The sequence below is a fragment of the Pectinophora gossypiella genome, chromosome 21, assembly GCF_024362695.1.
Source record: "Pectinophora gossypiella chromosome 21, ilPecGoss1.1, whole genome shotgun sequence".
NCBI classification, from domain to species: Eukaryota; Metazoa; Arthropoda; class Insecta; order Lepidoptera; family Gelechiidae; genus Pectinophora; species Pectinophora gossypiella.
The window spans coordinates 12,235,974-12,248,110 of record NC_065424.1 but is presented as its reverse complement, the minus strand read 5'-3'; the positions used below and the strand labels follow the sequence as shown (position 1 = coordinate 12,248,110).

At 35.8% G+C, this 12,137-nt stretch overlaps 2 protein-coding genes across 2 annotated transcripts; one reads left to right on the top strand and one right to left on the bottom strand.

Annotated features, from left to right (window-relative positions):
• The first annotated feature begins 2,018 nt into the window (after positions 1–2,018).
• On the top strand, positions 2,019–6,811 carry LOC126376690 (derlin-1). The gene is made up of 5 exons (XM_050024245.1): positions 2,019–2,427; positions 3,125–3,328; positions 4,839–4,987; positions 5,312–5,422; positions 5,712–6,811. Exons 1-5 carry the CDS (start codon positions 2,275–2,277, stop codon positions 5,845–5,847), a joined length of 753 nt encoding a protein of 250 aa, XP_049880202.1. The 5' UTR covers positions 2,019–2,274; the 3' UTR covers positions 5,848–6,811.
• A 3,726-nt stretch (positions 6,812–10,537) lies between these two features.
• LOC126376715 (NADH dehydrogenase [ubiquinone] 1 beta subcomplex subunit 9) lies at positions 10,538–12,118 on the bottom strand. The gene is made up of 3 exons (XM_050024270.1): positions 11,960–12,118; positions 11,305–11,447; positions 10,538–10,774 (listed from the first exon to the last, which is right to left on the bottom strand). Exons 1-3 carry the CDS (start codon positions 12,058–12,060, stop codon positions 10,581–10,583), a joined length of 438 nt encoding a protein of 145 aa, XP_049880227.1. The 5' UTR covers positions 12,061–12,118; the 3' UTR covers positions 10,538–10,580.
• Positions 12,119–12,137: the final 19 nt, after the last annotated feature.

Genomic DNA, 12,137 nt, shown 5'->3' with positions numbered 1-12,137 from the left:
CTATCGAGCAGGATACCAAACAAAAATATTACATAGAGATGCAGTACCAACAATATTCACTCACATATCTCACATAAGGTGAGTTTAAGTTTAGTTATAAGTTTGTAGATGAATTTGCAGCTATTTCGTTTTTGTATTCTACATTAGCATGGAAAAAATAATTCAATACAATACAAATATTCTCTATTGCACAAAATAATTAGTATGAATAACTATTTTTGTAAGTACCTGTGATTATTCCTTCTATGTGCAATGTGTAAACATGTAATTCTTGTGTATTTGTGTGCTCCACGTTAATATGTGCCATTCTTGCAGGTAAAGTTATAACGACCAGAGCCGACACTATACACTTCTAAAGAAAGTGAACATGAGGAAAAATTTTTTTACCACCAAAAATCGGAATTGTTAAGTGGTTCGTGGTCATTGTATTCTAACTATATTGAATAAAAATCTTATAAAGAAGTATTTGCTTTTATTATATACTAGAAGGTCGTCTACTTCTTGTATCGAGAGCCGATTCGATTTCCGGTCAAGTCAATGAAAAACGTGTATTTAATTTTTATAAAAGGGTAGGTATGTGATTTATAGCAACCAAAGGGTGGCCGCAATGTCGTATTAAAATGATAATATAGTATATGTGGACTAGATGGACCGTCCTCGACCTCCTCGGCCATAACACCTTGCGAAATGACATAGATTCAAAAATGATAAATTGATCTTTAACAAATTTGTCCATGATAATTACGTTGAATAAGTGGTTCTGAATCTGTCACCGCAACGTACGGTTCTTCATAGGTATCTTTCTATCACGGTACAAATAGGTATCGTTTTAACTAATTTACTTGTGGTTCTACCCACCCAGGTATGGATACTAGGTCGTTATTTCTGTATTTAATTAATCATTCAATTTGTAATGTATAATTTTTTAGATCTTGGACTAACATGAAATATTTAGCCGATAATAATGTCGATAAAGACATGGAACATCCCTAGTGGTCGTGACACAAAATATATACAAATAAGTACGTTTCTATAACAAACCCGCTACGCAAGTACAAAAGGCGTTACGACGATAGTATATTTATCTCTTTTTAACTTATGACGGCTCACATGAGTGCGAAAGACAAAACCTATGTTTTTCTTTCGTCTTAAATATGCTCCGTCTATTCTATACAAGGTCTTTGGGTTTTCCCCGAAGGGTAAGGCAAAGGGAACTATGCCCATACAGCCATGTCTGACGTATTTTTTTTCTTGATGATTAATGAAATGATGAAAGGTGATGATGATGAAACCTAAGCCCCCACCCTCGGAGTAGACTCCTACTCCGAACCCCAAACGAATTAACTCAAAAGTCCGCATAAACTTTTGAGTTATGAAGCGGCTTCCTGACACGAAGCGAAAATAGGCAGATACACTTTGTTTATTGAATACTCCAATATAATAACACTCGCGAATGTCTTCCGACTAACTTAATGCGATCATTAACCACAAAACACCACTTCGTATTAATTATTTAGATTATTCAATGAAGAAAGCAACTGTCCCGTTCCCGCCTTCCGCCGAAAAGCCTCAATGTCTAAACTGGAACAAAACGTCAAACTCATAACAGAAATTCGGTCAAAAACCTAAGTTTACGGATTATGTTTGTTAATTATAATTTAAATAAGAACAAATGTTGAATGCTGGTTGAGTGCAAAGTACGAATTTTATTACTTCCCTCGTATTTTTTGTACCTTACAAATAAATTTAACGGTCTCAAAGTTTAAGACAGCAATATGGAAGCCAACTTCAAAACGCACCGTGAGTTGCTAAAAATTTTATTTTATTTTATACGAAATAAAGAATGCTTCAGTGAGTAATTTACTCATATTTGAAATTTGAAATAATAAGGCGATATTATTTTTTCAAATTCTACACATCTACACAATCACAGGCACAGCGTATCCAGCAAAACGCAAACCACAGCGGCAATATGGTAGAAACATTTTTATGATTGGCAACCCCTTTTCTAACGTCACGTCACGTCAAAGAATAGTCGCCAGAGTCGCCTGTCATCGTTCGTTCGTTCGAATACTTGAATTTCCTCGACAAATTCTCTTTAGACACGTGTACTTTACGTAAATAGAATTGAATTTCACAAGTGCTCTTCAATTTACATTGTGCAAGCAACAAAACAACATAGAAAAAGTTCACAAGTCTGTAACTTATTTGCTATTGTGTTCGATAAAATTCCCGACAGTATTTTCATTGTTTACGTGACAATAAAGCGATAAAATGTCCGAGTTTAGGGACTGGTACAACAGTGTCCCGTTCTTTACGCGATACTGGCTCACCTTCACGATAGCTCTCAGTCTTATCGGTAGATTTGGGCTTATAAATTACTACTATTTTGTGTTGGACTATTATCCATTTATAAATCAGTTCCAGGTAAGCTCTTATGTTATCTTCGTATTTTTTTAATTTTTACAGGTTCTTCTGATGCTTATTCATTCTAAAAATAACACAAAAAAAAGTTTATATCATTTTTATTAGTAATAATTGTACAAAATCTTATTAGTAAAGATAGTCACTTGTTGTAATCTATGTGACCTATAAAGGAAATATACTAATTTTAAAACAAAAACCTAGTTACCAACATAGCAAACATTAACAGCCTTTATAAGTAAAAGAACAATAATAAAAAGTTCACTAAAATAATGGGTCATCATATATCAGATCACAGAAAGGGCTCACATCCCAATATATAATATAAATCACTACAGGCGGGTGTTTGATCCAAATATTTACAATCAAAATATTCGAATGATTTCATACATTTGAATAAAACTGAATCATTCAAAAGATTTTTCAAATGATTTGACTGAAATAATTCAAATGAAAATATAAAATGAATCATTTGAATGGTTTTTTTTCACCTAATGTGTGTCATTTATTCCTTTTTTGTTTGTAATGTAAAAAAGCATAAATATAATAAAAAATATAATTTTAATGATGCAAATTCATTAGAATTTTTACTTTTCGTTTGAATAATTTCAAATACCTGGCTGTTCAAATCAGTAGTTAAATTCACCGATCCATTTATTTTCAATCACAAATGAAATATATAAATAAACCTTTCTTCCAGATATGGAGACCGATAACTGCATTGTTCTTCTACCCAATCGGTCCGTCTACCGGCTTTCACTTCCTGATCAACTGCTACTTCCTGTACAACTACTCCCAAAGGCTGGAGACGGGCATGTTTGCCGGGAAACCTGCCGACTACTTCTACATGCTACTGTTTAACTGGGTGTGCTGCGTTATCATCGGTCTTTTGGTCAGCTTGCCTGTGAGTACTATGTGATTGTTTATTACACATGAGAGTATGCGTAATGGACGATCTTAGAGTCTATGTATATGCAGAAACCTGAACTCACTAAGACACATAAGAATCACGATTATAATAACGATAGGCTGGTTTCCAACTAGTCAAGTCAGTTACTTTTTACTAAATGTCAAAATACGAAATTTGTATGAAAAAGCAACCTGTGAAGTCATAGAAAAACGTGACAAAATGTCGCACTTATTACTACATTTTTATTAATTAATAATATAAATATAATAATTATATATAAAATTGGGGGACGCCTATGCCCAGCAGTGGGTGTCGTACGGCTGATAATGATGATATATAAAAAGTAAATAAATAAGTTAACAGTTTTTAGTCACCATTAGATCTGTCTTTATTTAGTAATCAGAATTTCATAATTTATCTTTAACCTAGTAAACTACCCAATAATAAAAGTGTTATTTTGGACATAATCTATAAAGTTTAGTAACAAAAGTCTTAAATCTAGTCTTAGTAGCAATGTCAATAAAAAGGTAAAAACACTGTTTCAAAAAATCATCATAAAATATTAACCATCTCTTTTTTTTTTGGGAAAGACTTTTTTGTCTTTAGTAATCAATTAGTAACAGTACCATAGACTGAAAGACGTATAAAAAAGGAGTTTTTGTATTATTTATTAAACCATCTCTCACCCTGATAAAGGTGGGCAGAGCCATCAGTAGAGGACTTGCAGTTGCACTTGATATTGAAATCCTAAACCAAATATATTATTATGATGAAGAATTCTTTTGCTACATAAACCCCTACAAAAGTGTTGTCACAGATGTTTTTAATGAAAACATGTTTTTTTAAAATAAAAGATTAAATATTTTTAGAGGATTACCTCTTTATAATAATAGTAAACTTTGTAGGAAGGTTATATTGAATATCACAGACATGCATAATATTATTTAGTGGTTGTACATAAGTCATATCCAAACAAAGGATTTTTTAATTATTCATTTGTTTGAATATGTCTACTAGGGTGCCCAACAATCCGGATCTTTCAAGACATGTCCGGACTTTTAGCCTCCAGTCCACATTTCCAGTTTTCGAACTGTGTCGAAAAATTACACAGCGTATAGGATAGCAGGTCTTGTAATAATAGTGTATAGCTAAGCATAGATCGCGGTCTGCAACCGGTAGACTATGTATAGAAAAGATGCTCCACCCGCACTAGTCTAAGTTAAATTACAATTTAGAGTACTCTTGACAGGGTCTTTGTTTAAAACATACTGACTTACTGACGATAAAAGAAATACGAATTGGTATAAGTTGATATAACAACGTCCGGCGCGGATGTTCCAATCAATGTTTGATTAAATTCAGTTCTATAAAAATCAAAATAACACAAAAAAATCAATCAATCAAATACACTTAAATGCACACTTTTTTTAATCTGGATACTCCGTTACGATTCCACTCAAGAACAGAACTCAAATCTAGTTTATGTGTTCAACATTTGTTGCAGATTCTAATGGACCCTATGGTGTTGTCGGTGCTGTACGTGTGGTGCCAGTTGAACAAGGACGTGATTGTGTCGTTCTGGTTCGGCACGCGGTTCAAGGCCATGTACTTGCCGTGGGTGTTGCTGGCTTTCAACCTCGTTATTAGTGGAGGGTAAGCTCCATTACTACCCATTTGCCAAAGGTTCACCAACACCAACAACCCCTTTAAGACTTTTAAGACCTCTGTAAAAACATCAGGAATGCAATAAATATCTTATCTTTGGAAGTTGCACAAGGCTTAACGAATTTATAGACTTGTCAGTAGCCGCTTCCTCCTACGCAGACCTTGAATTTTACCCAGTCCTTGTCAAAATCAGCTTTTGACATCTGAAAAAGGATACCAGAACTTAGGCCAGATCAGAGGGCTGAAACAGTTAATTTTTTTTTTATAATAATACTCTGTTCACTGTATTATGCTGTTGCGTATGCTTTTCAGTGGAGTGATGGAGCTGCTCGGCATCCTGATCGGGCACCTGGCGTTCTTCCTGCTGTTCAAGTACCCGCAGGAGTTCGGAGGACCCGCGCTGTTGACACCTCCATTCTTCTTGTAAGTAACAAACTTCATTTCTCATGGAAACGTATTTATAAAGAATTCTAGATGTGTTCTACTATGCTACATCCTGGATGATTTTGGAGCGAAATTGTATTTTCTTGCAGCCAAGCTGAATGCTCCTAAGCAATTTCTAACTACACTACTGATTATCTAGACTAGTGTACAGTCCTGCCGTTTTAATTTTTTAACTTTTTTTAACGTGTATTTAAGTATTGTTTTAGTCGACTTTGCCAATATACTCATGTTTTTCTTAGTATAACCACGCCTGTCTTGTTATCAACAGGAAACAGATATTCCCCGACACGCGGTACGTGGGAGGGTTCGGTACGGCGCCGCAAGCGAGGGTCCCTACCAGGCCGGGGGGCACTGCCTTTGGAGGCCACAACTGGGGACGGGGCCACACTCTCGGCGGAAACTGAAGCCCATGGACACGGTGCGCGTAAAACTCAACTTGAAAATAATATAGAATTATATCGTTGCTAATCCTGGCAGACACCAACTTAATTCTAACGTAGTTTGTCAGTCAAAATAGTGCCGTCTTTCTCTTGTGATATAGTTGCATAAAAGAGACAGGGTTAGTTTTACAGCTGTCAAATTAAATTAAAATTGAGTTGGTGTCTGACAAAATTGGCACGAATGTTGATGGAAATTATCAACAAGAATTAATGTTGTATGCACGCGTAATAAAAATGTATTTTGTTTTTTATATACCAAAAGAACTTGCAGTCGAATTCGAAGTCATAGTCACTCGTTATTCGACTTTGAATTTTAACTTGTATATCTTATAAGACGGTGTCTATAATAATATTCTTGATTTGAGGTACAGCTAGGTTCGTGGCTATAAAGATAATAACAGCATATCAAATGTAATACTCAAAATCGACCCGCCTTTAGTCGGTTTTTATTTCAGTTTACCCAGCATGAAACAATATTTTGTACTACTTTTTGTACAAGTTTTATGTTTGATGTGCTGTCAAACGTGTGTAACACAAGTGTTTCTTCGTAATCTGTGACCGTAGCATACTGCACGTTTACCGCGCTGGACACGATGAAGTAACGAATAAAATGCGCCGCACACGCAATACGAGCATCATGCTACGGAAGCTGATTAACCGAATTCCCCTCCAAATGAATTCTATAACTATTTTAAGTTGAGGGAATCACACAGCTTGTCCAGTTTATCAAGACACTGAGTAAATAATAACAAAAAGTTTTATGAAATGAAATAATTCTGACAGCATCTACAGTAAGGAGCTTGGAGTGTATTTGTTGTCACTTCACTCCAGAAGGAAAGAATGGTGAAGGATGTCTTCGTGGTTTTTTTAAGTAGGTATCACATTGTTTAAGATAATTTATGATAATAAATTTGTTGAGTCTGCAGAATTGTTTCATTTAATTTTACTGTTGCAAAAAAATTATCTAGCCTTCAATTGATACATTACCAAATACGTAATTACTTTTTTTAATGAACAATTCATAGTACATTTTTCCTGTTTATCCCCAATAATGAACGAAACAATTCTTTCTTTATTGTAATCGTATAAAATATTTATTTTACATGACGAATAATGCAAAAAAAAAAATAATAAATTGCAAAATATATTTTTTTAAATATAATCAAACTTATTACCAAATCCTCTGTTGACTCCACTAAAAAGATAACGGCATTTATTTTTTTTAAATATTCGGTTTATAAGAATTGGGACTGTCCCCCAAAATCGAAAAAGGGTGGCGACCCCAGCTGCTATGTAGAGTAGCGGAAAGATCTGCTTTGTGTGTTTCTACGTATCCCATCCAAGACTATGAGCTGAATTGAGATACCTCTACATAATTATTTTTAGATTTTAATATTGTGAAGAAAAATACAGGCTGTTAGTGACATCGTAACGAAAAAAAAATGGAACGCCTATTTTATTGTACTAAAAACGATGGTGGGTGTTTTTCTTGTCGCAAATGTTTAATTAAGATTTTCAATTTTTACTGTGCCGCAATGTAAGTCGAACAACGCGCCACACAGACGCTAAACTTACGCGCGGCTACGTTACGCGTGCGTGATACGATGTTGATATCTAGGTAGGAGTTTTCATTCTCTTGTATTTAGATGCTTAGTGGTTCAACGTTTAAAAATGTTGTTTGTTGAAGTAGAACACCTACTGCCACGATTTTTCACGCACGGTACCTACCTACCAGTTATTAAAACGTTCCTAACTTATTAACAATAAAAACCCTACTCTTGCCTTACCTTAATTGTTATTCCTTCGGATGAAGTACCTAGGTAGGTACCCTAGAACATGTTACGTCACGTAGGTATGCAACATCGCGTTTCCTCCGCGGTAGGTAGGTATCACACGCACTCACAAACACAACACCTTGCTCTTTAATAAACATCAACAATCTTCCATACTTTTGCGCAGTAAATGGTCTATGATCTATCATCATAGTCGACACTACTCATTTACAGAATGAAACAAACACTCACAAACACGAAAAAAATATCCTCGAAAAACATCACGCGATTCGGGTCAAGCTTAGTATTCGACTGAGCGGAAGCGCGCGGCGGCGGCGTTAGCGCAAAGCATCAAAGGCGCCGACTAAGGGCGCCGACGACGCACCGGCCGCGGCCGAGTCGAGCCGACGACTAGAGAGAGAGAGAGAAGTATGTTTATGGTGCAAGTGACAGAGAAAGAAATAGTATCTGTTCGTATGCCTACTTTATTGGCGAGCGTTGCCCTTGACCCGTGCGCCGGCTATTCACCTGCGCATAGCTGAAGTTGTAGATACGTTATTATTATTATTGATGACATTGATAAAATTTAATAATTAGTAATTTTTATTTGTTTATTTTAAATGTGCGTTCTATGCAGCTTAAAACACAATATGGGACTGAAAAAAATCTAATTTTTTTATGAATTTGGCGACAGGAAACTTCACTTGATACCTATCAACTCAAAGAAATACCTAGTATCTGTTCGTAATGCCTACTTTATTGGCGCGCGTTGCCCTTGATCCGTGAGGCTATTCACGTCCGAGTATCCATCAAGACAGATCAAACAAGCCCTAACTCGGAGGTCTTGCGTCCCAGGATCCTTTAATTATGTCTTAGAACCTTCTTGGCCTATGTGGTCCAGTGGTTGAGCGATGGGATGCGGAGGGTCCGGGTTCGTATTCCGGTGGGGACATATCACAAAAATCTGTTTATAAGGCCTTTGGTTGGGACGTTACAGGCTGATCACCTGATTGTCCGAAAGTAAAATGATCCGTGCTTCGGAAGGTACGTTAAGTCGTTGCTCCCGTCTACTAGGTACTTATGTAAGCACGTAGCCGTTACATGAATATTGTACACAGAACAGGATAGGTTTAATTAGTTCTTTACTGATGATTTAACAATGAGATTTAAAACACGAATAACTTAGTATGTACTTAGTACCTCGGTACCAACATGTAACAAGAAAAATAAGATCACTCCTCTCGGACAATTTTTTTCTTTGAACATGCCGACATTGCCTACGCGGCGGAGTTGCCGAACTATCGATAGGTAGATTTTCAATTGTTGAACTTGAAAATTGTCTAAACTATCGAAAGTAGTGATAGTACATTTAGATCGATACTAGCGATAGTACCGATAGGTCTTGCTTTGTAACAATAATGGGTATTGATCTAAAAGATCTATCGATAGGTACCTACTATTGGTTTTTTTTAACTAGGTATCGATAGAATATCGATAGGCAACACTCTGGCGGAGTGTCCGCCCAATTCTAGACGCGATCTCGCTCGATTTTTGTGTAGCGAGGTTTTGCGTAGGTACTTACATACTAAGTTGGTGGATGGTTGACATAGTAGGTAACTAATTACCTAATCTGTGGTGGTTGTGTTAGTTGGTTGTTAGTTATTCTAATGACAACAAAGAATACAATTATTTACTGTTTCAACTGTTTTAGGTAGATAATGGCCCTGATTCCTATGAGTAAATGAATGAATAACCCGGTCGAATCAAAAAGGTATCTCGCTGGTAACTTAATTCTGTCGGTTGTTTTAGATTTCTGCTTAAAATTGACGTGTATTCCATAAATTTTATGCCTGTTGATTATCCGTCCATTTAAGAATAAGAATAAAATAAATTTATAATTTACGATAGACAGAGAAAGAAATAGGATCGGTCCGTAGTGCCTACTTTGTAGGCCGCGCCGCCGCCGCGCCGCCGGCGTGCGGCGCGTGGCGCGCGGAGCGGGGCGTGCGGCGCGGGGCGCGCGGCGCGGTGCGTGTGGCCGTTGACCCGTTCGAGCAGCTGATGTCTCCATTACATCGAAAATTTTCGATAATTTGTCATTATTGTTTTTTTTATTGAAATTTGGGTTCTATGCAGCTAAAATCACAATATGGAATTGAAAATAATTAAAAACAAAACTCAAAATTTCATGAATTTTGCGACGGAAAATTCCACTAGATATTAACTCAGAATCATGGTCTGAATCATCCCTCTCAGTATTCGTTACGATGTCACTAACACCCAGTATATGATAGAAGAAGGGCACTTCGATACATCGAAATTGTTAATCATTCATAGATTAACATTTTAATGGTATACTTTTGTCTAAAAATTGCTGTTTTCAAAAATCAAAATGAAATCAGATCTTTTGCACTTTGTGAGTGAGAAGTATTTTGTTGATTAGAGAATACTTCACTTCAGAACTATGTTAAAGATTTCTATCTTATTTGTACAAAATAAAACTGGTTTTATTGAAATATGTATCTATACTGTTTTATTTACGAATCAATTATACTTCCACAATTTACTTACAGAGGGTTCACTGTTTATTTACTGCAGAAGATGGCATTTCTGATGGGTTAACAGTCCGAATTTTGCCTGTTTCGTTGTACATTTTGACAACTTGGTAGGTAATTTCTAAGGGATCTAATAATGTGAGTGAAAGACTTGCCTACATTAAAATTACATGGAGTGTTTTTTGACTAGGTAGCTATATTATGGAGACCGCATATTGCACGCGACGCGATATTTGAATCAATCGAGTTGGTTTGTTTATTGCATGGCCAAGCAACATAGTCGACAAGTTTATACAGATCAATAAAGGCAAAATAAAACCCAAAATCTAAACATGATTAATTTACTATGATACATAACATACAACTAGCTTCAATGGTGTGTGTCCTTAGGGTCTGGCTTCCCATACTCCTTCTCCCACATTGCCATGAACTCTTTCTTGCGTTGTTCACGAATCTTGAAGTATTCTGGGTACTGGGCCTTCTCCAGCGGATGCCAGTAGTCGAGCACCCAGTCGGGAGGCGTCACCACACGCTCGTAGGCCACGCCACCGGGGCTCAATGCAACTGGAAAGTAGATTTTATGGCATATTTATTTTTTATTTTTTCTAATTTTTAATGAGGCTTTGAACACCCTGACTGATCATGCCAGCCTCATAGGTGCTTTCATGTGGGATATTTATATGGAACTTTTTTGTTGGATTGGGAGTAAATAATAAGCTACTAATTGTTAACTTAGTAATTATTGTGATTACTTACAAATTACTATTAGATATACACATAAACTGCCTATATACCACTGCTGGGCACAGGCCTCCCCTGTTTAAACAGTTTTGTGGGTTTGATATATTGATATATGTGTGGTATATTGATGTAAGTGGGGTATATTTAGTATTAAGATTAATAAATAAATGAATAATAATAATAAGTGCTAGCAATAAGAGTATGAGAACTAAACTACAACAGCCTATTATGTCTCATAGCTTGGCTAATGCCTCTCCTCATCAATTAATAGGAGCACATCTTTATTATGTTAGAAAAGGACATCTGTAGGCTGAATTGACAGTTACATTTGCATTAAATTAATTAATACTTACATTTCCTAGGAATAGGGTGCTGTGTAAGGAACAGCTCCTCCTCGCCAGCTTTCAATAGTTTCGTCGCCTTGCGAAGGTCCTTCTCGTTGAGCATGTCTTCGAATCGTTGTCTGGCCAACACGGCTTGGTAACGGTATACATTGCTGTAATGTAATTGCATATAAACATTTGGGGAATGCTATACCAATAAATATATTCGCTTCTTATTGCAGTAATTAAACAAAAGAACTAATATTAAGATAAATATGTTATATTCCAAATTCATGACAAAATTTAATAAAAAAATAAGAGTTATGCTATTTCTTAACTTTGTATGGTGACTATTTATTTCTATTGTTTTTCTAGGGACTGATAATTTATGCTTGATTGAATGATATTAATTAATAACTACTCCAACATCAAAATATTGAGACATTTCACACAAATACTATTGCTAAGCAAAGTTAGGAAAAATGTAACCTTCTGTAAAATCACAACGCATCTTAAATTATTCATCATTACATTGGAGAGTTATTCTTTAGGCCATTATAATAAAATATCTGAAAAAGTAAGAATGAAAACAAAATGTAAGGTTGGTAATAATCAACAATTACGTAACAGGGAAACGGTAAAAAAGAAAAGAAAATACACGTTATAGATTGATTTTCCTACTTACCGTCTATCATAATACGCTTCTAAATTACGCAAAGTCCTTTTATAAAGGCTGCAAACCTTTTGGACGTGAGTTTTTAGCCCGAGTACAGGTACGTTCGCCATTTTTGTTTTGACAATTTGAGTTTTTTTTTTTGGGGCTTTCGTTCGGAAGTCGAGATTTTGGCTTGATATAAAAGACA

What these genes read in the sequence shown, in the direction of transcription:
- LOC126376715 (XM_050024270.1), bottom strand. Translation starts at nt 12,060, where the DNA reads ATGGCGAACGTACCTGTACTCGGGCTAAAAACTCACGTCCAAAAGGTT. An exon ending in GAAGCGTATTATGATAGACG is followed by an intron (nt 11,448 to 11,959) that starts GTAAGTAGGAAA and finishes ATTACATTACAG; the next exon opens with CAATGTATACCGTTACCAAG. An exon ending in GCACCCTATTCCTAGGAAAT is followed by an intron (nt 10,775 to 11,304) that starts GTAAGTATTAAT and finishes TCTACTTTCCAG; the next exon opens with TTGCATTGAGCCCCGGTGGC.
- LOC126376690 (XM_050024245.1), top strand. Translation starts at nt 2,275, where the DNA reads ATGTCCGAGTTTAGGGACTGGTACAACAGTGTCCCGTTCTTTACGCGA. An exon ending in GTCTTTTGGTCAGCTTGCCT is followed by an intron (nt 3,329 to 4,838) that starts GTGAGTACTATG and finishes CATTTGTTGCAG; the next exon opens with ATTCTAATGGACCCTATGGT. An exon ending in AACCTCGTTATTAGTGGAGG is followed by an intron (nt 4,988 to 5,311) that starts GTAAGCTCCATT and finishes TATGCTTTTCAG; the next exon opens with TGGAGTGATGGAGCTGCTCG.